Below are 26,607 nucleotides of genomic sequence, written 5' to 3'. Positions count from 1 at the left end.
TCCGGTAACTAACCCTAAAGAATGGAGATCTGTAAATTGTCTGACAAAGAATCGAAAATAATAATCTTGGGATCCCTGGGTGGCGCAGCGGTTTGGCGCCTGCCTTTGGCCCAGGGCGCGATCCTGGAGACCCGGGATCGAATCCCACATCGGGCTCCCGGTGCATGGAGCCTGCTTCTCCCTCTGCCTGTGTCTCTGCCTCTCTCTCTCTCTCTCTCTCTCTGTGACTATCATAAATAAATAAAAATTAAAAAAAAAAGAAAATAATAATCTTAAAGAAGCTCAGTGAGTTACAGTGGAACACAAATGGACAACTCAACAAAAGCAGGTAAAGAATACATGAATAAAATGGAAGTTCAACAGTAAGAAATTTTTTTAAAGAAACAAATAGAAATACTGTAGCTGAAGAGTGTGAAAACTAAATTGAAAAATTCACTAGAGGTTTTCGAAAACAGACTTGAATGAGCAGAATGTACAACCAATAAAAACAAAGGTCATTTGAAATTATGCTCTCACGGGAACAAAAAGAGAAAAAGAGAGAAGAGAGTCTAATGGGCTATGGGAATCAATCAAGTGAATCCATATGTGCATTATGAGACTCCCACAAGAAGAGAAAGAAACAGAGTGCAGAAAGTCTATTTAAAGGTATATTTACAAACACAAGGAAATAGACATCCAAGTTCATGAAGCCCCAAGAATATAAATAAGTTTAATGTATGCATTATAATTAAATTATCAAAAGTCAAAGACAAACAGAGAATTTTTAAAGTGTAGGAAAAATGATCCATGAAAAAAAGAAGCCCCCATTAAGAGTGTGAGTGGATTTCTCAGCAGAAATCTTACAGGTCTAGAGAGAGTAAGATATGTTCAAAACACTGAAAAAGTGCCAAACAAGAATATTATGCCCAGAAAACCTGTACTTCAAAAATAAAGGAGAGACAAACATTCTCATATAAAGGGGTTCTTCATCACTAGTGATGCCTTATATGTCTAATTCTTCAAGCTGAAATGAAAGGAAACTAATCAGCAGCATGAAAGCACATGAAAGTATAAAACTCCCTGGTAAAAGTATAATTAAATACAATATATTCTAATACTGTATTGTGGTACATAATCAATTTCAACTCTAGTATGAAATTTAAAAGATAAAAGTATTTTAGAAATAATAACTATAATAATTTATTAATGGATACACGATATAAAAAGATGTAAGCTGTGACATCAATAATACATAGTGTGGGGAGGAGGAAAAGTGTAATGCTGTCCAAAGCAATCAAAAGTTGCTCACAGTTTAAAATAGACTGTTATATCCATAAGATGCTTTATGCCAGCCTCATATTTATGTAAACACAAATAAAAAACTTGTAGTAGATACACAAACTATAAAATTAGAGAAAGGAATGAAAGCATACCACTACAAAAAAAAATCACAGTATTATGAAGGAAAACAAAAAGAGAAGAAAAAAAGAAATTGAAAACAATTAACAAAGTGGCAAAAATAAATTCTCACCTATATATAATTACTTTAAGTGTAAATAGATTAAATTTTGCATCAAAAGGCTCTAAATTAAATTGGCTAGTGGAGTTTTTAAATAGTAAGACTCAATTATCTGCTCCTTACAGGAGACTCACTTTATTTTTTTTTAATTTATTTTTTATTGGTGTTCAATTTACTAACATACAGAATAACCCCCAGTGCCCGTCACCCATTCACTCCCACCCCCCGCCCTCCTCCCCTTCTACCACCCCTAGTTTGTTTCCCAGAGTTAGCGGAGACTCACTTTATACACAGGCTCAATGTGACGGAATGGGAGAATATATTCCATAAGAATTGTAAGCAAAACGGAACAGGCCTGACTAAATACCATACAAAATCAACTTTAAGTCAAAACTGTCAAAATAGACTTTAAGTCAAAACTGTCAAAGAAGGTCATTTATTATGATAAAAAGGGTCAATTTACCAATAAAATATAGCACTTTAAAAAAATACATGCTCCAACGTTAAAGCCCCTAAATATACAAAGCATGTATTAACTAAAGAGAGAAATATATGGCAATACAATAATTGTATGGAACATCAGTGCCCCACTTTTTTGAATGGATAGATCATCCACATAGGAAATCATAAGGAGACAGCAAATTTGACAAGACTGTAGAATAAATTATCCTAGCAGACAAATAAAGAGGAGTCCATCTAGCAGTAGTAGAATACACATTATGCTCAAGTCTCAAGGAAAATTCTCCAGGATAGATAATATGTTGGGCTGATACAGAAACCAGAGACACAACAGAAAACATCAATGAAACTACAAGCTATTTTTTGTAAATATAAATTTGACAAATCTTTAGCTAGACTAAGAAAATAGGCAATATTCTTCCATAAATTCTTGATAATGTGGCCCTGCCTCTCTACCACATCTTAATCTGGGGACTTTTTATTATTCAGAAATTTAAAAATCTCACACAAAGTTCATTCTATCTTATGTTTTAAAGAAGAAGCAAATGAGGGCAGTTCTGGTGGCTCAGCGGTTTAGCACCGCTTTTGGCCCAGGCTGTGATCCTGGAGACCCAAGGGCTCCCTGCATGGAGCCTGCTTCTCCCTCTGCCTGTGCCTCTCTCTCTGTGTGTGTCTCTCATGAATAAATAAATAAAATCTTAAAAAAAAAAAGAAAAAAGTTAATGACTAAAAAATGCAAAATAGACAAAAAGGAAATAATATGGCACAAAAATAACTATACATATTTACATATAAACAGACATACTTCTGGTGTACTTTTATTTACATATTTATGTGTATATTATGTATAAATGAACATGTCTTTGCATGTACATGTAATATGTAAAATTACATTTAGATTGTTACCAAATTATTATTTGAAAGTAATGTACTGAGGAACAATTTTGTGCATAAAGCTTATCCATAAAACCATATAATTTTTAGTATACAGTCATACATATGGAATTTTTAGGTTAAAGTCTATACATGTTTATATTGAGTTTGCTGTTTTTCTGTCTTGAAAAGTTCCATCAATGGTGGCTAAAATGTTTCCCTGAATCTTCCCTGAAGATACAATATATATAGTATATATATAGTATAGATGTAGATATGAATATAATTGTAGACATACAAATGATATTTCATAGTGCAACCTGCTTTATTGTACTTTCATAAATATAAACAGTTGCTGTCTGCATGTTTGTGTGTGATTATGACCCTCTTATACTTCTTAACTCATTATTTATCTGAGTCAGTGTACCTAAGTGATAGATTATAAACCTTGTTTCTAAGTATATCCAGATATTTATGAATTAAATGAAAGTCACATAAGTCCTTTGAATTATAGTTATAAAGTGGGAATAAATAACACCTATATCCCAGGGCTGCTGTGAGGATTAAGGATGATTATGAGAAAAAAACCACAATGCCTAATATTTAAAATATAGTATGTATTCAGTAAATGGTAGATTTATTTTTGCTGAATTTGTACCCAGATATCTGATTCAGTGACTAATTTTTAGATACCTTAAACATAATCAAATATTAACATTGGAAGGAAGTTAGAGTTTAGTTTTTCTTATATTTCAAAATGTTTTGTCCAGGGGCACTTGGGTGGCTCAGTGATAGAGTGTCTGCCTTTGGCTCAGGTCATGATCCTGGGGTTCTGGGATGGAGTCCTGCATCAGGCTCCCTACGGGGAGCCCTCCTTCTCCCTCTGCATCTGTCCCTGCCTCTCTCTATGTGTCTTTCATGAATAAATAATTTTTAAAAATCTTTTAAAAAAATGCTTTGTCCATTCTTGTCATTTGCTTTTTCATTTTCTTTATGATGGCTTTTGAATTGCAAAATATTCCAGTTTGGTCAAGTATGTTAATTTTGGCTAATTTTGACTATAATGTTTATTGGATATTATTTTTAGGAAGCGTAAGTGTTAGAAATATATTCACCTGTATTCACTTTAAGGTTTTTCTCATGGCTTCACTTTTTTATACTTATCATTATAATTTATTTGGTATATGGAGAGAAGTATTACTCTTCATTCTTTTCTGCTTCTGTAATTATAGCTGTTTTAAAATCTACCGGAGTGATGCCTCTCCTTTTAGTTATTAATTCTTCTCAGAGTTATTAGGATGAAATGCACATTTTATGATAAACAAATTATGATCAAGTGATTTCTACCCTCTCATTCTTCTCTAATCAAATTCAAAGCTGGATATAAATAAATGTTACCCACTCTTCTTTAAGACTTTTAATATTGCTGTGATTCTTTAATTATCTGATAGTTCTTGGCCCTAAGAATGATGTGGCTCATTTAATTATGCAGCTGCCTTCAAAAGAGTTTTCCTGCACTTTAACGGGTAAGGAAAACATGCAAGAAACACTATTATTAAGGGAGGCCCCTTCAAATACAATTACTTCTTCTGGGTCAGAAACTGTGGGCCCATAGTATTATTTATCTAATCACTGCTCTTTTATGTTATTTGGAATTACAAGAAATGTCTATCTCAATTTTCTTTCAGAAATATTAAAAGAAACTCCAGATTTCCATGCAAAGGGGTTTTACATAGGGGATTTAAAGTTGTTACATATTAATTGTGGGTGCACATTTAATTTTAGAATATTTTTAGCATTACAAAAAGAAAAAAACATAATTATGAGTAGCCGCTTTCCACTTTCCTCTTCTTCCAGTTTTTGGCAACCATTAATCTACTCTTTGTCTCTATGGATTTGCCTACTCTGGATATTTCATATAAATGGAACAATATAATATGCAGTTGTTTGTGATGGGCTTCTTTCGCTTTCAAGTTTTATCCATGTTCATTTATTTTTATTGGTAAATAATATTCCTTGTATGGATATATGACATCAGTTTATGAACATTTCAATTGTTTTCACTTTTTGGATATTCTGACAACATTAGTATGAATATTTGTACACAAGTTTTTATGTGGACTTATGTTTTCATTTATTTGGGGCATATTTCTAGGAACAGAATTCCTGGATCAAATGGTAGTTATATGTTTACTGTTTTAAGGTGCTATCAAACGTCCAAAGTGACTGCACTTCTTTCATGTGGTCTTGATTTCTTGTGTTTCTGGTTGTCATTGACTATACTGGTCATTTTATTTATTTATTTATTTATTTATTTATTTATTTATTTATTTATATTATTATTTTTTGGTCATTTTAGTTTTTAAAAAGTACTTGCAAAAATAATTTTATGCCTATAATAACATTCTTACCCAAAAGAGCATTCACTTAATTTTGATAGTTTCCTTTAAATGCACAAAAGCTTTTAATTTTGATATAGTCAAATTCATCTATTTTTTTCATTTTGTTTGTGTTTTTGTTGTCATGTCCAATAATTTATTATCAAAACAATGTTGCAAAGACTTTCTCTATGTTTTCTTCTAAAAGTTATATGGTATTAGCTCTTATTATTATGTCTTGCTCTATTTTGAGTTAATTTTGTGTATGGTAGAAGACAAAGGTTCAGTTTCACTCTTTTGCATGTAAATATCCAGTTTTCTTAGCATCATTCTTTTTTTAAATTTTTTTTTAATTTTTATTTATTTATGATAGTCAGAGAGAGAGAGAGAGAGAAAGGCAAAGACACAGGCAGAAGGGGAAGCAGGCTCCATTCACCGGGAGCCCGACGTGGGATTCGATTCTGGGTCTCCAGGATCGCGCCCCGCGCTAAAAAGAAGGCGCCAAACCGCTGCGCCACCCAGGGATCCCCCTTAGCATCATTCTTGAGAAGGTTGTCCTTTTCCCTGTGAATGGCCATGTTACCTTGTCAACAATCAATTGACCATATATATAAAGATTGATTGATTTCTGAACTCCTTTTCTTGTTTCATATATTTGTCGTATATCTTGGTCCATACATCTGTCCTTTTGGCAGTATCACACTGTTTTGATTGCTGTAACTTTGTAGTAAATTTTGAGAACAGGAAGTATGAATTTTTCTGTTTTGATCTTCTTTGTTTTGGTTATTTTGAGATGCCATATGAATTTTAGGATGCTTTTCTGCTTTACAAAACAAAACAAAACAAAACAGAACACCTAAATATTGTATGGATTGCATTGACTTTGTGGAATATAGTGGGTATTATTGTAATCTTAACAAATATTAAGCCTTCCAGTTGGTAAACTTGGGATGTCTTTCTATTTATTTATGTCTTTGATTTTTCAACAATATTTTGAAGTTTTCAGTGTACAGGTCTTTTGTTAAGTTTTATTTATTTTATTCTTGGGGTGCCCGAGTGGCTCAGTCTGTTAAGCATCTTGTTTTTGGCTCAGGTCATGATCCCAGAGTCCTGAGATCGAGTCCCACATTGGGCTCTGTTAGGTGGGAGCTTGCTTCTCCCTTTCCCTCTGCCTGCTGTTCCGACTGCTTGTGTGCTTTCTCTTTCTCTCTCTCTTTCTGTCAAATAAATACAATCTTTTAAAAAATATTTTATTCTTTTTGATGCTATTGTAAATGGGATTGTTTTCTTTATCTCCTTTTAAATTTCTCATTGTTAATATATTAGTGAAACTAATTCTGCATGTTGACTTTATATCCTGCAACTTTGCTGAATTTGTTTTTCCCCCCCTGCAAGTGTTTATTATTATAAGAACATATCATCTGTGAAAATAAATAATTTATTCTTTCTTTCCAATTCGGATGCCTTATATTCCCTTTTCTTATCTAATGTTCTGGCTAGAACTTTCAGTATATTGAATATAAATGGCAAAACCAGCCATCCTTGTCTCATTCAGGAATTTAGAAAAAACCTTGCAGTCTTTCACCACTGAGTATAATGTTAGTAGTAGATTTTTTACAGATATCTTTAATTGTGTTAAGGAAGTCACCCTCATTCCTAGATTATTGAGTATCGTGAAAACGTGTTGAATTTTTTTTGAATTTTTTTCTTAGTTACTTTTTCTGCATCAACTGAGATGTTCATGGGTTTATTTTCTTCCCTTCCATTCTATTAATATTGTGTATTACACTAACTTTTGTATATTGAACCATCCTTATAATCCAGTGGGAGTTCTTCCCACTGTATCATCCAGAATAATCCTTTTAGTATGTTGCTGATTTTGGTTTGTTTTAGTACTTTGTTGAGGAATTTGCACCAATATTCATAATGGATATTGGTCTGTAGTTTTCTTTTCTTGGAATGCCTTGTCGGTCTTTTGTATCATTATTGGGAGAGCAGAGGCATTTATAATAGTATGATTGGTTAACAATTATCAATTAGATACTAAATCTCTTTTTCTAGCCCATATAGCAGGCAGTTTACCTCCTTTAGTCCATTAGATGTGTCTTCTCTGCAGAAGTGGCACAGAGATCATGATGCATAAGGTGATTCTTGTTTCCATACTAAATACTGGGATATTAGTTGAACATTTACAAACTGAATGATGAAAAAATTTTTTATTTTAATTTTTAATTATTTTTATATTTAAAATCAATTATTAACTATAATGTACTAACAGTTTCAGAGGTAGAGTTTAGTGATTCATCAGTTGCATAGAACACATATAACACCCAGTGCTCATTACATCACGTGCCCTCCCTAATGCTCATCAACCAGTTACCCCACACTCCCACCCTCCTTCCCTATAGCAACCCTCAGTTTCTTTCCTATAGTTTAGAGTCTCTTATGGTTTGTATTCCTCTCTGATTTCATCTTATTTTTCCCTCCCTTTCCTATGCTCATCTACTTTGTTTCTTAAATTCCACATATGAATGAAATCATATCATAATTGTTCTCTGACTTATTTCCCTTAGCATAATACCCTCTAGTTCCATCCATGTCATTGCAAAGGGTAAGCTTTCATTCTTCTTGATGCCTGAGTAGTATTGCATTGGATATATATATGCCACTTCTTTATCCATCATCTATTGATGGACATCTGGGTGCTTTCCATATTTTGGCTATTGTGGGCATTACTGATAGAAACAGTGGAGTTCATATGCCCCTTCAAATTACTGCTTTTGTCCTTTGGATAAATACTTGGTACTGCAATTGACAGGTCATAGGGTAGCTCTATATTTAACTTTTTGAGAAACTTCCATACTGTTCTCCAAAGTGGCTATACCAGTTTGCATTCCCACCAACAGTGCAAGAGGGTTCCCTTTTTCTGCATCCTCACCAATGCCTGTTGTTTCTTGTGTTGTTAATTTAGCCATTCATAGAGGTGTGAGGTGTTATCTCATCGTAGTTTTGATTTGTATTTCCCTGATGATGAGTGATGTTGAGCATTTTTTATGTGTCTGTTAGCCATTTGAGGGCCTTCTTTGGGAAAATGTCTATTCTTGTCATCTGCCTATTTCTTAACTGGATTAGTCTGTGTGTGTGTGTGTGTGTGTGTGTGTGTGTGTGTGTGTGTGTGTTGTTGAGTATGATAAATTCTTTATATGTTTTGCATACAAACCCTTTATCAGATATGTCATTTGCAAATATCTTCTCCCATTCCATAGGCTGCCTTTTAGTTTTGTGGAATATAGTGGGTATTATTGTAATCTTAACAAGATTTTCCTTTACTGCACAAAAGCTTTTTATCTTGAGTTCATTTTATCATAGTTCATTTTTGCTTTTGTTTCCCTTGCCTCCAGAGATGTGTCTTGTAAGAATTTAATCATGTTAATCAAAGTGGTTGATGTCTGTGTTCTCCTTTAATATTTTGATGATTTCTTCTCTCATACTTAGGTCTTTCATCTATTTTGAATTTATATTTGTGTATGGTATAAGAACATGGCTCAGTTTCATTATTCTGCACACTGCTACGGAGTTTGTGTAACATCATTTGTTGTAGAGACTTTTTCCCATTGGATATTTTTTCTGCTTTTGTCAAAGATAAGTTGACCATATAGTTGTGGTTTCATTTTTGAGTTTCCTACTCTGTTCCATTTCTATGTGCCTGTTTTTGTGACAGTATTATACTGTCTTGATGACTACAGTTTTGTAATATAAATCGAAGTCCGGTATTATGACACCACCAGCTTTATAAATGTGGTATATGTTATGAATTGATTTGCAAATATTGAATCCTGCATAGAGGCCAGAAATAAATTTCACTTGGTCGTGGTGAACCATTTTAAATGTACTGTTGGACTCAACTTCCTACCATCTTGTCAAGAATTTTGCATCCATGTTCATCAGGATATTGGCTTATGATTCTCTCAAAAAATCAGCTCTTAGTTTCGTTTATCTGTTCTACCATTTTTTTTTGTTTCTATATCATTTATTTTTTGCTCTAATCATTATTATTTCCCTTCTTCTCCTGGCTTTAGGTTTTACTTGCTATTGTTTTTCTAGCTCCTGTAGGTGTGAAGTTAGGTTATGTATTTGAGACTTTTCTTGCTTCTTGAGGTAAGCCTGCATTGCATACTTCCCTCTTGGGACACCCTTTGTTGTAACCCAAAGTTTTTGGATGATCATTTTTTCAGTTTTGTTTGTATATACTTTTAAATTTATTCCTTGATCTCCTGTTGACTCATTCACTGTTTACCGACATGTTGTTTAACCTCCATGTATTTGTGGTTATTCCAAATTTTTTCTTGTGGTTATCATCACAGTGGTCTGAAATATACCACTGTGTTGTGGTATATTTGTGGTATAGTGTTGTGGTCTGAAAATATACATGGAATGATCTCAATCTTTTTGCAGCAGTTAAGATCTGATTTGTGACCCAGTATATGATCTGTTCTGGAGAAGGTTCCATGTGCACTCGAAAAGGATGTGTATTCTGCTGCTTTAGGATGAAATGTTCTGAATATAGCTCTTTAGTCCACCTGGTCTAGTGTGTCACTCAAAGCCATTGTTTCCTTGTTGATTTTCTGCTGAGATAATCTGTCCATTGCTGTAAGTAGGGTGTTAAAGTCCTCTACTATTATTGTATTATTATCAATGTATTTATTTATGTTTATTGATCCATTTTTATATTTGGGTGCTTCCAATTTGGGGACATAAAGATTTATAACTGTTACATCTTCCTGATTGATAGACCCCTTCTTCATCTTGTTACAGTCTTTGTTTCAAAATCTAGTTTGTCTGATATAAGTATGACTACTCCAACTTTCTTTTAACATCCATTAGCATGATCAATGGTTTTCTGTCCTCTCACCTTCAATCTGCAGGTGTCTTTTGGTCTAAAATGTAAGTTTCTTGTAGACAGCATATAGATAAGTCTTGTGTGTGTGTGTGTGTGTGTGTGTGTGTGTGTGTGTGTGTGTTTATCCATTAAGATGCTCTATGCCTTTTGATTGGAGCATTGAGTCCATTTACCTTCAGAGTGATTATTGATAGATATGAATTTAGTGCCACTGTATTAGCTATACAGTTGGTGTTTTTGGTGATGTTCTCTGTTCCTTTCCAGTCTTTTTTGCTTTTGGTCTTCTTTATTTTTTCCCCACTCAAAGGGCCTTCTTTAATGTCTCTTGCAGGGCTGCTTCATGGTCAAGAACTTTAGTTTGTGCTTGTCTGGGAAACTCTTTATCTCTCCTTTTATTATGAATGACAACCTTGATGGATAAAGAATTCTTTGTTGCTTATTTTTCCCATTCTGCACGTTGAATATATTATGCTACTTTCTTCTGGCCTGCCAAGTTTCTGTGGACAGACCTACTGCAAACATGATTTATCTCCCGCTGTGGATTAAAAGCTTTTTCCTCCTTGCTTTTTTCAGGATTGTTTTCTTGTATGTGTGGAATTTTATCTATATGACTTGGTATAGGCCAGTATTTGTTGAATTTGATGGGAGTTCTCTGTCTTTCAGATTTAATGTCTATTTCCTTCTCCAGATTAGAGAAGTTTTCAGTTATAATCTTCTCAAATTAAATACTGGCCCCCTTTCCCACTCTTCTTCTTCTGGGACACATAAGATATGACTGTTCTTATACCTTAAGGTGTCACTAAGTTTCCTTAGTATACATTTATGATTCAATGTTTCTTTCCCTCTTCTTTACAGCCTCATTATTCTCCATATTTTGATCATCTATATCTCTGATTTGTTCCCTTGTGTCACCCATCCTTGTCATTGCATCTATCTACTGCATCTAGTCAGTTTTGCATCTCAGGTAAAGAATTTTTTTTTTTATTTTGGCTTGACTAGTTTTTAGCTCTTTTATCTCTGCAGTGCAGTAAGGGATTCTTCAGTGTCTTCTATACTTTTCAAACCCACATAGTATCCTTATGATTGTTGTTTTAAATTCTGGTTCAGGCATCTTATATCAATTTTGATTAAATCCCTGGCTATGATTTCTTCCTATTCTTTCTTTTGGCATGAATTCCTCCATCTTGTCATTTTGTCTAGGTCACTTTTTTATGTGATTTTATAAAAGCCTGTTATATTCCTGCTCCTGAGAGTAATGGCTATATTGAGAGGTCCTACACTGTTTTGAGCCTGGTGCTTCAGGAGGTGTTTCAGAGTGTGCACTCTGCTATTGTGTTTTGGCTGCTGTTTCTCTCAGCTCAGACTGCTGCAGAGTCTCTTCTTGCCTGCTGTGGGGGTTGTTTGGACATTTTCCTCTGTGTGGCAGGTTTTAACTGGATATTTTTGGTCTGCTTGTTAAAAGAGGCTAGATTCTGTTTCCTGAAGATTGCAGCAGCCAAAGGTCAGTAGACTTGGTGCATGTTGGGGTTTGTGCCGGTCTTCTGTGGGAGAGCTTGCTGTGCTGAATCTCAGGCAGACTTGCCCTAGGGGAGATGCACCTGCAGGGTGCAAGGGGGGCAAGGCATGGTGCAAACAGCTCCAGACTCCACTGGGGATGCTATGTTGCTCACTGAAGTTGTTCTGATGATAGTGCTGATGGGCTGGGGGGAAATGGCATTACCACAGTCTCCTGTCCCCAAACAGGGACTTCACACCTGCCACTCTTCAGAAATCCCTCACCAAATGGCAGATCAGCTCCCCTCTTTGTGTCATTAGGTTCCTTCAGATCCCCACCTTCACCCTGTCTGTGTCCAGTTTACTTAGCAGGTAGCGTGGTACTCTTATGCTTTATCTCAATAGTGCAGCTGGGTTTCAAAACTCCAAATTTTAGGGACCTGGTGCAACATGGACCTGCACTAATCCCCCAGGGGAGGGTCTTGCTGCACTGTGGTGGGTGCTGGTTTGCCCCAGAAAAGCACTCCAGTGAGTACACAGTGGTTCAGAGTCTATAGCAAAGAATAGCAGAAGGCTGACTCTTAGATTTACTGCCCACACAGGATCTCTGTTTTTATACTAGTGACCAGGGCAGCATCTTGACACCTGCCAACCATTTGTCCCCTGAGAGGCCATGCCACCACTCCAATAATTGCATCTCAATAATTAGAATCATTTTTTGCCCTGTGACCCAAGAGGTCTCGTATTCTGCCCTCCTTCCCAACAGGAGCATCACTAAGCCCACTAGGAATGATCCTGGCGATGGCCTGGACTTAAAATACTTCAGACTTGCAGGTACATGGCTTATAAAAACATGTGGTAGGCATGCATGGCATGCCAGGGTGAGGCTTATGGTGCTAAAAAGGGAGAGAGTATTAGTAGGAGCTACCACAAGTATCTGACTGTCTAGGTTGGGGAAAGAGGAGAAAAAATAATACCCACAGGTTCTTTTGCTCCCTGAGAAATCTTCTGTAGATTCCTGCCCCTGCAGGACACATTATAAGTTTAGTCAATAAATCTCCTTCAGGTATATCCCAGATATCCTTCTAACTGCTGTATCTATGCTATGTCTCTTGCTTAATTATTTAGTATGCTTGCTCTTTGATGGCAGGAACTTGGTTTCCTATTGGACTCCAGCTCTCCTAAGGTTCAGCCTGCTGATTTTTAAAGTTCCAAGAGTTAAACCTTGCTGGTTTTCAAACCCAGATGTTATAGGGACTCATCTTCCCAGTATGGGTCCCCAGGACCATGGGTACCCAGTGTGAGGTGTAATCTCAGTTTTCTGTGCCTTCTGATGTTCCTTTAGTTTACGGTTAGTCAGGCTGGGGATTTGTTTCCTAGCCAGATCTTTCAACCTTTTTAACTTTTCTGGATGTGGCTTTGTCTCCATGATCTGTTCAGCCAGTTCCCAGGTCATTCTCAGAGTTGCATACATGTAGATGTTACCTGGGTATGTCATCGGATGAGGTAAGCTCAGGGTCCACCTACTATGTCATCTTCCTTATCTCTTAATTTAAATTTTTGAGGATCTTCTATACTCTTTTTTTTATGGCTGTACCAGCTTATAATCCCACCAACATAAGGTAACAACTGTTGGTAAGAATGTGGATAAATTGTTAATTTTTAGTCTATTGATTGTTTGCTTTACTATGAAAAAGCTTTTTAGTTGGTACAATGCCACTTGTCTATGTTTGTTACTTTGTCTGTGCTTTGGAGGTCATATCCAAAAACTCGTTGCTGATACCAATGCCAAGAAGAGTTTCCCCTACATTTTCTTATGGTAGCTTTACAGTTTCAGGTCTTCTGTTTAAGTCTTTATTCTACTTCAAGTTGGTTTCTATGGTACAAGAAAAGGTTGAAGTTTATTTTCTGCATGAAGATATAGAGTTTTTGCAACACAAAAGGCACTATCCTTCCCCATTGTATGTTTTGACACATTTTTCTTCAAAGTCAATTTATTGTAAAAGTGTGGATTTATTTTGGGGCTTTCCATTCTGTTCCATTGGTCTATATCTGTTTTATGTTAGTACCATGCAGTTTTCATTACTATACTTAAAAAAAATTTTTTTTTATTGGAGTTCAATTTGCCAACATATAGCATAATACCAGTGCTCATCCCGCTAAGTGCCCCCCTCAGTGCCCATCACCCAATCACTCCAACGCCCCGCCCACATCCCCTTCTACTATCCCTTGTTCATTTCCCATGTTTGGTGTCTCACATGTTTTGTCACCCTCACTGATATTTTCACTCATTTTCTCTCTTTTCCCTTTATTTCCTTTCACTAATTTTTATATTCCCCAAATGAATGAGACCATATAATGTTTGTCTTTTTCTGATTGACTTATTTCACTCAGCGTAATACCCTCCAGGTCAATCCATGTCGAAGCAAATGGTGGGTATTTGTCGTATTTTTTTTTAATAAATTAATTTTTATTGGCGTTCAATTTACCAACATACAGAATAACACCCAGTGCTCATCCCGTCAAGTGTCCCCCTCAGTGCCCATCACCCATTCACCCCCATCCCCCGCCCTCTTCCCCTTCCACCACCCCTAGTTCGTTTCCCAGAGTTAGGAGTCTTTATGTTCTGTCTCCCTTTCTGATATTTCCCACACATTTCTTCTCCCTTCCCTTATATTCCCTTTCATTATTATTTATATTCCCCAAATGAATGAGAACATACACTGCTTGTCCTTCTCCGATTGACTTACTTCACTCAGCATAATACCTTCCAGTTCCATCCACGTTGAAGCAAATGATGGGTATTCATTCGTCGTTTCTAATGGCTGAGTAATATTCCATTGTACACATAGACCACATCTTCTTTATCCATTCATCTTTTGATGGACACCAAGGCTCCCACCACAGTTTGGCTATTGTGGACATTGCTGCTAGAAACATCGGGGTGCAGGTGTCCCGGCGTTTCACTGCATCTGTATCTTTAGGGTAAATCCCCAGCAGTGCAACTGCTGGGTCGTAGGGCAGATCTATTTTTAACTATTTGAGGAACCGCCACACAGTTTTCCAGAGTGGCTGCACCAGTTCACATTCCCACCAACAGTGCAAGAGGGTTCCCCTTTCTCCACATCCTCTCCAACATTGGTTGTTTCCCGTCTTGTTAATTTTTGCCATTCTCACTGGTGTGAGATGGTATCTCATTGTGTTTTGATTTGTATTTCCCTGATGGCAAGTGATGCAGAGCATTTTATCATGTGCTTGTTGGCCATGTCTATGTCTTCCTCTGTAAAATTTCTGTTCATGTTTTTTGCCCTTTTCATGATTGGATTGTTTGTTTCTTTGCTGTTGAGTTTCATAAGTTCTTTATAGATCTTGGATCTGATAGGTCATTTGCAAATATCTTCTCCCTTTCTGTACGTTGTCTTTTAGTTTTGGGGACTGTTTCTTTTTTTTCTCTCTTTTTTTTTCTTTTGTGGACTGTTTCCTTTGCTGTGCAGAAGCTTTTTATCTTGATGAAGTCTCAATAGTTCACTTTTGTTTTTGTTTCCCTTGACTTCTGGATGTATCTTGCAAGAAATTGCTGTGGCCAAGTTCAGAAAGGGTGTTGCCTGTGTTGTCTCTAGGATTTTGATGGAATCTTGTCTCACATTTAGATCGTTCATCCATTTTGAGTTTATCTTTGTGTATGGTGTAAGAGAATGGTCCAGTTTCATTCTTCTGCACGTGGCTGTCCAATTTTCCCAGCATCATTTATTGAAGAGACTGTTCTTTTTCCAGTGGATAGTCTTTCCTGCTTTGTCGAATATTAGTTGACCATAAACTTGAGGGTCCACTTCTGGATTCTCTATTCTGTTCCATTGATCTATGTGTCGGTTTTTGTGCCAGTACCACAATGTCTTGACCACAGCTTTGTAGTACAACCTGAAATTTGGCATTGTGGTGCCCCCAGCTATGGTTTTCTTTTTCAATATTCCCCTGGCTATTCGGGGTCTTTTCTGATTCCACACAAATCTTAAGATGATTTGTTCCAACTCTCTGAAGAAAGTCCATGGCATTTTGATAGGGATTGCATTAAATGTGTAAATTGCCCTGGGTAACATTGACATTTTCACAACATTAATTCTTCCAATGCATGAGCATGGAATATTTTTCCATCTCTTTGTGTCTTCCTCAATTTCTTTCAGAAGTGTTCTGTAGTTTTCAGGGTATAGATCCTTAACCTCTTTGGTTAGGTTTATTCCTAAGTATCTTATGCATTGGGGTGCAAATGTAAATGGGATTGACTCCTTAATTTCTCTTTCTTCAGTATCATTGTTAGTGTATAGAAATTCCACTGATTTCTGGGCACTGATTTTGTATCCTGCCACACTGCCGAATTACTCTATGAGTTCTAGCAATCGTGGGGTGGAGTCTTGAGGGTTTTCTATGTACAGTATCATGTCATCTGCGAAGAGGGAGAGTTTAGCTTCCTTTTGTCAATATGAATGCCTTTTATTGCTTTTTGTTGCCTGATTGCCGAGGCTAGGACTTCTAGTACTATGTAAAATAGCAGTGGTGAGAGGGGACATCCGTATCTTATTCCTGATCTTAGGGGAAAGGCTCCCAGTGCTTCCCCCATTGAGAATGATATTTGCTGTGGGCTTTTCGTAGATGGCTTTTAAGATGCTGAGGAATGTTCCCTCTATCCCTACACTCTGAAGAGTGTTGCTCAGGAATGGATGCTGTATTTTGTCAAATGTTTTCTTTGCATCTATGGAGAGGATCCTATGGTTCTTGTTTTTTCTCTTGGTGATATGATCAAACACATTGTTGGCTTTACGAGTGTTGAACCAGCCCTGTATCCCGGGGATAAATCCCACTTGGTCATGGTGAATAATCTTCTTAATGTACTGTAGGATTCTATTAGCTAGTATCTTGTTGAGAATTTTTGCATCTGTGTTCATCAGGGATATTGGTCTATAATTCTCCTTTTTGGTGGGGTCTTTGTCTGGTTTTGGAATTAAGGTGATGCTGGCCTCATAAAATGAGTTTGGAAGTACTCCATCTCTTTCTATCTTTCCAAACAGCTTTAGTAGAATAATTCTGGTTTCTTCTTTAAACGTTTGATAGAATTCCCCTGGGAAGCCATCAGGCCCTGGACTTCGGTGTCTTGGGAGGTTATTGATGATTGCTTCAATTTCTTCCCTGGTTATCAGCCTGTTCAGGTTTTCTATTTCTTCCTGTTCCAGTTTTGGTAGTTTGTGATTTTCCAGAAATGCATCCATTTCTTCTAGATTGCCTAATTTATTGGCATATAGCTGCTCATAGTAAGCTTTTAAAATCGTTTGTATTTCCTTGGTATTGGTGGTGATCTCTTCTTTCTCATTCATGATTTTATTAATTTGAGTCTTCTCTCTCTTCTTTTTAGGCTGGCTAATGGTTTATCTATCTTATTAATTCTTTCAAAGAACCAACTCCTGGTTTTGTTGATTTGTTCCACAGTTCTTCTGGTCTTGATTTCGTTGAGTTCTACTAGAATCTTTATTAACTCTCTTCTTCTGCTGGGTGTAGGATCTATTTGCTGTTTTTTCTCTAGCTCCTTTAGGTGCAAGGTTAGCTTTTGTATTTGAGTTCTTTCCAGTTTTTGGATGGATGCTTGTATTGCGATGTATTTTCCCCTCAGGACTGCTTTTGTTGTATCCCAACAATTTTGAACGGTTGTATCTTCATTCTCATTAGTTTCCATGAATCTTTTTAATTCATCCTTAATTTCCTGGTTGACCCTTTTATCTTTTAGCAGGATGGTCCTTAACCTCCATGTGTTTGAAATCCTTCCAAACTTCTTCTTGTGGTTTAGTTCTAGTTTCAAAGCATTATGGTCTGAAAATATGCAGGGGATGATCCCAATATTTTGGTATCAGTTAAGACCTGATTTATGACCCAGTATGTGGTCTATTCTGGAGAAAGTTCCATGTGCACCTGAGAAGAATGTGTATTCAGTTGTGTTTCGATGTAAAGGTCTGTAAATATCTGTGAAATCCATCTGGTCCAACGTATCATTTAAAGCTCTTGTTTCCTTGAGGATGTTGTGCTTAGAATATCTGTTGATTGTAGAAAGTATTGTGTTTAAGTCAGCAACTATAAGTGTATTATTATCTAAGTATGTCTTAACTTTGGTTAGTAATTGATTGATATACTTGGCAGCTCCCATATTCGGGGCATAAATATTCATGATTGTTAGGTCCTCTTGTTGGATAAATCCTTTAAGTATGATATAGTGTCTCTCTTCATCACTTACTACAGTCTTTGGGATAAACTTTAACTTATCTGATATAAGTAAGGATGGCTACCTCTGCTTTCTTTTGAGGACCATTTGAATGGCAAATGGTTCTCCAACCTTTTATTTTCAGGCTGGAGGTGTCCTTACATCTAAAATGTGTCTCTTGTAGACAGCAAATAGATGGGTCTTGCTTTTTTATCCAGTCTGAAACCCTGCGTCTTTTGATGGGGTCATTAAGCCCATTCACGTTCAGAGTAACTATTGAAAGATATGAATTTATTGTCATCATGATACCTATTCAGTCCCTGTTTTTGTGGATTGCTTCCTTGGACTTCCTCTTTCTTTTACAGAGTCCCCCTTAATATTTCTTGCAGAGCTGGTTTGGTGGTCACATATTCTTTCAGTTTCTGCCTTTCTTGGAGCTGTTTATCTCTCCTTCTATTCTGAATGAGAGCCTTGCTGGATAAAGTATTATTGGCTGCAGGTTCTTCTCATTTAGGATCCTGAATATATCCTGCCAGCCCTTTCTGGCCTGCCAGGTCTCTGTGGAGAGGTCTGCTGTTAATCTAATACTTCTCCCCATAAAGGTTAGGGATCTCTTGTCTCTTCCCGCTTTAAGGATCTTTTCTTTATCTTTGGAATTTGCAAGTTTCACTATTAAATGTCGAGGTGTTACTGGGTGATGGGCACTAAGGGGGGCACTTGGCGTGATGAGCACTGGGTGTTATGCTATATGTTGTCAAATTGAACTCCAATAAAAAAATAAAAAATATATATATGTCGAGGTGTTGATCGGTTTTTATTGATTTTTGGGGTGATCTCTCTATCTCCTGAATCTGAATCCCTGTTTCCCTTCCCAAGTTAGGGAAGTTCTCAGCTATGATTTGTTCAAATACAGTTTCTGGACCTCTGTCTCTTTCGGCACCCTCTGGAACCCCAATTAAATGTAGATTTTTCCTTCTGAGGCTGTCCCTTTCCCTTAACCTATCCTCATGATCTTTTTTCTCTTTTTTCCTCAGCTTCCTTCCTTGCCATCAACTTGTCTTCTGTCACTCACGGTTCTTCTACCTCGTTAACTCTCCTCATTAGGACCTCCAGTTTGGATTTCATCTCATTTAATTGATTTTTGATTTCAGCCTTATTAGATCTAAATTCTGCAGTCATGAAGTCTCTTGAATCCTTTATGCTTTTTTCTAGAGCCACCAGTAGCTTTATAATTGTGCTTCTGAATTGGCTTTCTGACATTGAATTGTAATCCAAACTGTGTAACTCTGTGGGAGAGAGTACTGTTTCTGATTCTTTCTTTTGTGGTGAGTTTTTCCTTCTAGTCATTTTGCTCAGGGCAGAGTGGCCAAAAATAAGTTGTACTGGAAAAAGGAGAAAAAGAGAGAAAGAAAATAAAAGGGGGTTGAGGGGGGGAACAGAAAGCAAAAAACAAGGGGGAGTATCCTCTGATTCTATATACTGTAAATCCCTCGACTTCCCCTGGAACTTTCTAGTGCTGCTTGGTCAATAACTTGCTTTTCCCCTGTCCTTCCAGCTGCTCTTCTGGGGGAGGGGCCTGCTGTGCAGATTCTCAGGTTGTGCACCTGGGGGAGCTTCCCAGCCCCCTGCCAGGTGCACGGCTCAGTTGGAGCTCTTTATCCCTATGAGGCCTCTGCTCAGTCCCAGGTACAAGGTGACACCAGGAGGAACAACAGTGTCGGCGGCCAGCTCTCCAACTCTGGAGTCAGCTCCCTTAGTAACTACACCAGCTCCCAGTCCGCAGGGGCTTGGATGCTCCGGGGCGGGGGCGGGGTGGGGTGGTGGCGGTGATCTGCACAGCTCCGGCCCCCTGCAGCAGGAGCGTCCTTGCTGCCTTGTGTCCTCTCGGCCTCCGCCCGTCCCGGGGGCAGCGCTGGATCTTGGGCTGTGTCCCCCGGTGCCCTGCGGTCCCCGACGGGCGCCGGCGCCCCTGGAATCCCGCTCCCGGGGCCGCGCAGCCCGCTCTGCACGCAGCCGCCGCCTGAGCCGCTGCCTGAGCTGCTCCCGGGGCCCCACCGGGCGCGCCCTCCAGCCCTTTAGGGAGCTCGGCCGTGGGGTGTGGCGCGCTCTCCCTGGGGCGCAGGTGCTCTGTTAGTGCCCCTGGGAGCCTGAGGGCATCCCCGCCCTCCTGGGAGCCCCAGCGGCTTTCCCTCCCGGGGCTCCCCTGTCCTGGAGGCTCTCACCGCCGGCCTTAGCCCTGCTCCTCGCAGGGCCCCTCCCCCTTGGATGCTTTTTTACTTCTTTATTTTTTTCTGTCTTCCCTCCTTGATAGAAGCGCGAACTCTTCTCACTGTAACATTCCAGCTGGTCTCTCTTTAAATCTCAGGCCGAATTCGTAGGTTTTCAGGATGATTTGAAAGTTATCGTCAACTCCTCTCCCAGGCGCCGCCAGCGTCCTCGCCACCGCGCGGGAAGCCAGCTGCTCCTGGGCTGCGGCCACTGCATCCACCGTGGCGGGAAAGCAGGCCGCTCATTACTATACTTTTGCAGTATATTTTGTACTCATGTTGTGTGATGCCTCTTGTTAGGTTTTCTCTTTGTTTTGTTTTCATTTTTGGTTTTGCTCAACATATCTTTAGCTAATCAGTTTTTTTGTTGTTCCATATGAATTTTAGGATTTTTTTCATAGAAATAGAAAAGAAATTGGAATTTTGATAGGGATTGCATCATATCCATAGATTGCTTTAAGTAATATGTACTTTTTAATAATATTAAATTTTCCAATCCATGAACATGATATTTTCTCATTTGTGTCTACTTAAATCTTTTCAACAATTTCTTATGGTTTTCAGTAAAACATCTATAACTTCCTTAGTGAAATTTACTCTTAGATATTTTATTCTTTTTGATACTACTGTAAAGACATTAGTTTTCTTAATTTCTTATTTAAATAGTTCACTGTTAGTGTATAGAAACACGACAGATTTTTATATGTTTACTTTACATCCTGCAAATTTATTGAATTTACTAGTTCTAAACATTTTTAGTTGGTCTTTGAGTTTTTCTACATATCATATCAAGCCATCTGCAAACAGAATATTTTATTTTTTCCTTTCAGGTTTTGATGACTTTTTTTTCTTGCCTAGCTGGGACTTCCCGTATTATATTCAAAAGAAGTGGTGACTAAAGGCATCCTTCTGTTGTTCCTGATCTCATAGGAAAAGCTCTTAGCTTTTCACCTGTGAGTATGAGTTTAGCTGTGTGTTTCTCATTTATGGCCCTTATAAAACCGAGGTACATTTTTATGTACCTAACTTGTTGAGAGTTTTTATCATGAAGAGGTGTTGGATTTTGTCATGTATTTTTCTTTGCATCTATTGAGATGATTACATAATTTTTATACTTATTTTTGTTAACGTGGTATATTATGCTTATTGAGTTGCATATGCTGATCTACCTTCATCCCAGGGTAAAACCCATTTGATCATGGTTTCTGACTTTTATTATATGTTGTTGAGTTCAGTTTGCTAGTTTTGTTGAGGATTTTTGTATTTATGTTCATTAGGGATATCGACCTAGAATTTTCTTATAGTGTCCTTTTCTGCCTTTATATGAAGATAATGCTGGCTTTGAAAAATAAGATTGCAATTGTCCTCACTTCCTCAATTTTTTAGAGGAGTTGAGAAGGATTGACATTAATTTTTAGCTTAACATTTGGTAAAGTTCATCTGTAAAATTATTAGGTCTTGGGCTGTTCTTTATGAGAGGGCTTTGAATAGTGATGCAATCTCTTTACTCATTATTGGTCAGTTCAGACTTTCTATTTCTTCATTTTTCAGTCTTCATATGTATGTTTGTAGGAATTTATTCATTTCTTCTAAGTTATCCAATTTGTTTTTCATAGTGATCTCATGATCTTTTGCATTTCTGTTGTATCAGTTGTGAAGTCTTCTCTTTCATTTACAATTTTATTCATTTAAGTCTCCCATTTTTTTAAGATAGTGTAACATCTGTCAATTTTGCTTATCTTTCCAAAAAAACCAACTCTTAGTTTCATTGATATTTTCTGTTGTTTTTCTTGCTTTTATTACATTTATATCTGGTATGATTTTTTATTATTTCCTTCCTTTACTAACTTCGGGTTTAGTTTATTATTGCATTTCCTTGAAGTTTCAAGTTAAGTTGTTTATTTAAGATCTTTCTTCTTTCTTAATGTAGGCACTGATCACTAAATTTTCCTCTTAGGACTGGCTTTTGCTATTTCCCTTATGTTTCCATATGCTGTGATTCCCTTTTCTCACCATTTTTGAGAATATCTCAAGAAATTCTGTGAGTTTTCTTTAGTCCTCTTTGACCAATTGAGTTTTCAGGACACGTTGCCTAATCTCTTTGTATTTGTGAATTTGTTAACTTTCCTCCAGTTATTGATCTGTAGTTTCATATCATTGTGATAAAAAATATACTTGATATGCTATCAATTTTCATAAATTTGTCAAGACTTGTTTTATAACCTAACATATGATCTATCCTGAAGAATGTCTCTTGTGCACTGGAGAAGGATGTGCATTTGGTACTATTGAATGGGATGATCTATATATGTCTCTTAAGTCTGTTTGATATAAAGTGTAGCTAAAGCCCAATGTTTCTTTGTTGATTTTACATCTAGATGATGTATCCATTGATGAAAGAGAGCACTGACATCTGTATCATTCTTGTTTATTTCTCCTTAGATTTTTTAAATCTCCATAATGTGGATGGTTTCTTCCAAAGTGAAAATAACACAGCTGTTTTACAAATATTTCTGCTTTTTTTTTAAGATTTACTTTATTTATTCATGAGACACACACACAGAGAGAGAGAGAGAGAGAGAGAGAGAGAGGCAGAGACACAGGCAGAGGGAGAAGCATGCTCCATGCAGGGAACCTGACATGGGACTCGATCCCAGGTCTCCCGGGTCTCCAGGATCACACCCTGGGCTGAAGGCAGGTGCTAAACCTCTGAGTCACCTGGGCTGCCCTATTTCTGCTTCTTCAATTAATTTTCTCCCTTCTTTTTCTTTCTTCACTCTCATTCCTTTCCTATCAATTTTCTCTCTTATTTTCTCTTTTTATTTTTTTATTTTTTTATTTTTTTAAATTTTTTATTTTATTTTATTTTATTTTTATTTTCTCTTTTCATTAGTTTACTTCAATATGATAATGGTCACCATCATGACATGGGGAAAGTAAAGCTTGGAGACACAGAAATAATTGAGAATAAGTAATTGAAAAGAAAGTAGAAAGGGAAGAACAGAAGGATGAAGTGAGGGAGGAAGGAAGAATAAAATTATGACAATACCATTTACCTTTAACATTTTTTCTGGTTAAATACTCAAATTTCTTTAGTGATTATTTGTATCAAATAATTATTTGTGAGGATTAACTGATAATTCAATTGGATACTCTTACAATATTTTCTGAAGTAAAAAAGTGAAAGTGACCAGAGCTGAAAAAAGATTTGTATGTATTCATTGGAATTATTCACTTTCTAACTTATTTTTTTAAAGATTGATTGATTTGAGAGAGAGTCAGAAATAGCTAGACAGCCCCCAAGTGGGGAGGAGAAGGAGAAACAAGGTCCCTGTTGAGCAGAGCACCTGACACAGGGATTGATCCCAGAACCCTGGGATCCTGACCTGAGCCTGAGGCAGACGCTTAACCAACTGTAGTCACCCAGGTGTCCCTTCTTTCTAATTTCTTGCGATGAATTACAAAATCATACACCAAGAGTTGACAAAAGAGTACTACTTGTTACTATGTAGCTGTATATATATGTACATATATATGTATATATGTACAACATATATTCATATGAATAGACATGTAATTGGTGAGATTACATTTGTATGGATACACATATATAGAGAAAGAACATATGTTTATATATATGTGTGTGCATGTGTTATCTACAAATACAGAAAGGTATATATAGAGTTAAAGAACATGTTAGAGTAAGAAAGAATAATAACATTATAAAAAAATATCCATAAAATGTAACCACTAGAAATAACATTCCTCATTAACTGTATAATTCACTAAAATCATCACTCTTTCCTCTGCCTTTTTTTAGTTTCTGGAGAACATTATGTAAGTCAAAATGAGTTCTCCTGCTAGCAAGGAGATGACTGTGTGTCTGTGTGCGTGTGTGCCTGTGTGCAGCATCCTGTTAGTTTTTACTTTACATTCTTAATTTTTAACAAATTTTAATTTTCTTCATTTATGTTTACTTTGATATTTATGTTAATAAAACATTAATTTTTTGTTTTGTTTTTCAGAACTTGAGAAAAGTAATGGTAAATATTCTGACAACCCTTTAGTCCTGCACTATGATGCCTCTCATCACTGGCATTTCTTGCCTTTTCACTTGCATGCCATCCCTTTGCTTCCCCTTCTCTTGAATGTCTGCTTTCCCTCCCCATTGTTTGGTTTCTGCACTTTTCCCATATTAGGTTTCCTTTGCTTCTGTTTTCCTGTCTTTTCCATCTTTTCCTATATCTCTCTTTTTTTCATTCTATGCCTTGTCAGTGTGTAAAAATTATGAAGTTGGTGAAATAAAGGAATTTATCCAACAACCACATGGTTTTCGTTCAATTACATTTATTGACAATACTTTACTTAAGTCCTTTATCATGTATTCCAGAGAGGGGTGCTCATTACTATACAAATGATACTTCCTCCATCTTTAAGAGATGGACGAGCACTCCAAAGTTACTGAGTTAAATCGTTGATCCCTTTTCCTTCTGTAAATTCTGACGTTATTCACTGTCAAGTGTGAGACTGAGGCTCACTCTTTTATTGCCATTAATCATTAGTCAACTCTTTTATTGCCATTAATCATTAGTCAAGTGTTCTCATGTGTGTAAGTACTTTTATTTTTTATTTTATTTATTTATTTATTTTTTTTTATTGGTGTTCAATTTACTAACATACAGAATAACACCCAGTGCCCGTCACCCATTCACTCCCACCCCCCGCCCTCCTCCCCTTCTACCACCCCTAGTTCGTTTCCCAGAGTTAGCAGTCTTTACGTTCTGTCTCCCTTTCTGATATTTCCCACACATTTCTTCTCCCTTCCCTTATTTTCCCTTTCACTATTATTTATATTCCCCAAATGAATGAGAACATATAATGTTTGTCCTTCTCCGACTGACTTACTTCACTCAGCATAGTACTTTTAGATAATTTTGCCTGGTTTTTTTCTTTCCAGCCATTATAATTACACTTTTTCTTTACATTTTAATTTACCCAGGGATTAATTCTGCAAGCGCCATCCTTTTGAATCTTTGTACAGGAGTTTTGTTTCTCAAGGAAATTTCATTGATATTTCTAAATCTGATTTTTTTTAATGTGAGTGACATGAGAATCTACTATCCAATGTTCCTACCAAATTCTCTAATAAGACCCTAAAATAGTCATAAAGTTTAATATCTCTTCTTACCTATATATTTTTCCCATTTTATTTATGTTTTCACAAGGATTAGAATGTAAGATATCATCTGAATTTATATAGCAAAGATGTTATGAATAATCCTAAAGATACAATTATTGGTGGCTAAGTGTCATTATTGCATGCTTACTTAACACTTTTGGAAAACCTATCTCACATATATATGTTGTGCTTTATATTCAAAATGGTAGAAGGCCAATGCAAAATGAATAATTTGGCACTGGCTATCCCAGAGAAAGTCTTATGTACCATTTCACTGGGTCTTCTTTCCTTTTTTTTTTTTTTTAAGATTTTATTTATTTATTCATGAGAGTTCAAAACTAATGGCCTAACCTTACGTTGGGGTAATATATATCTGCCAAACAAAAATACTATCATTCACACATGCATTACTAAAAAAATTTACCTCACAGAAGTGATTTACCTACATAAATCAAAGAGAGAAAGAAGCAGATGGAGAAGCAGGCTCCATACAGGGAGCCCAATGTGGGACTGGATCCCGGGACTCCAGGATCACGCCCTGGGCTGAAGGCAGGCGCTAAACTGCTAAACCACCCAGGGATCCCTGGGTCAAATTTTCTTAAAATAAGTGCTAAATGTACTTTTTAAAGGAGTGAGAATGATAAACTAAAATTACCTATTGTTGGCGAAAATGCCTTTGGAGCTTAATGTTTCCAGTTCTCAAAAATGTCAGTCAGTTTGCACCAGAAGGAAACCATAGAAGTGTTTCAAGTTTTTCCCTCCTCCCTTCCTAATATTAGTCTTTCTTTTTGCATGAATTGGTTCATCTTCTGTGTTTAGATAAGTAGGTAAAAAGCAAATTTAATTAACTTATTATTCTGTGTATGTCTTTGTTTTATCTAATTCTTGTACCTTTGTCTTCAACTCTCCATCATCATCTTGATCAACTCCAAGATACACATATTTTTCTTGATCTTCCTTCATTATTTTATCTTTCCAGCTAAAGTTTGCAGTTTTGTTTTATACTTCAACTTCCCTCATTATTACTTCCATATGTTTTTACCCTTTGATTTATGTAGGCAAATCACTTCTGCTAGGTAAGTTTTATTTATAAGGCATGTGTAAATGATAGTACTTTTGTTTGTCAGATATATATCACCCCAACGTAAGGTTAGGTCATTAGTTTTGAACTGAATTCTCATCACGTAATGCTTTATTTTCCTTCTTTTTAAGTTATTTAGTTTAGAAATAGTTAGATTTTCTTTCCACCAATGGATAGAGGTGATAACAACCCTGTTTTTCTTATGAGGAAAATTAGACCAGGAGGTATATAATTTAA

At 36.7% G+C, this 26,607-nt stretch overlaps 1 protein-coding gene across 2 annotated transcripts in view; it reads left to right on the top strand.

Moving 5' to 3' along the window:
* Nucleotides 1–26,607, top strand: part of LOC119874263 (butyrophilin subfamily 1 member A1-like) — a 74,350-nt gene that overhangs the window by 35,635 nt on the left and 12,108 nt on the right. For both annotated transcript variants that reach the window (XM_038553317.1, XM_038553316.1), the window contains exon 4: nt 24,136–24,153. In XM_038553317.1, the coding sequence (XP_038409245.1) occupies nt 24,136–24,153 (18 nt within the window). The remainder of the gene's footprint in view (nt 1–24,135; nt 24,154–26,607) is intronic.

Source organism: Canis lupus, chromosome 12 (assembly GCF_011100685.1).
Source record: "Canis lupus familiaris isolate Mischka breed German Shepherd chromosome 12, alternate assembly UU_Cfam_GSD_1.0, whole genome shotgun sequence".
Classification (NCBI taxonomy): domain Eukaryota; kingdom Metazoa; phylum Chordata; class Mammalia; order Carnivora; family Canidae; genus Canis; species Canis lupus.
This window is presented reverse-complemented; position numbering and strand designations above follow the sequence as displayed.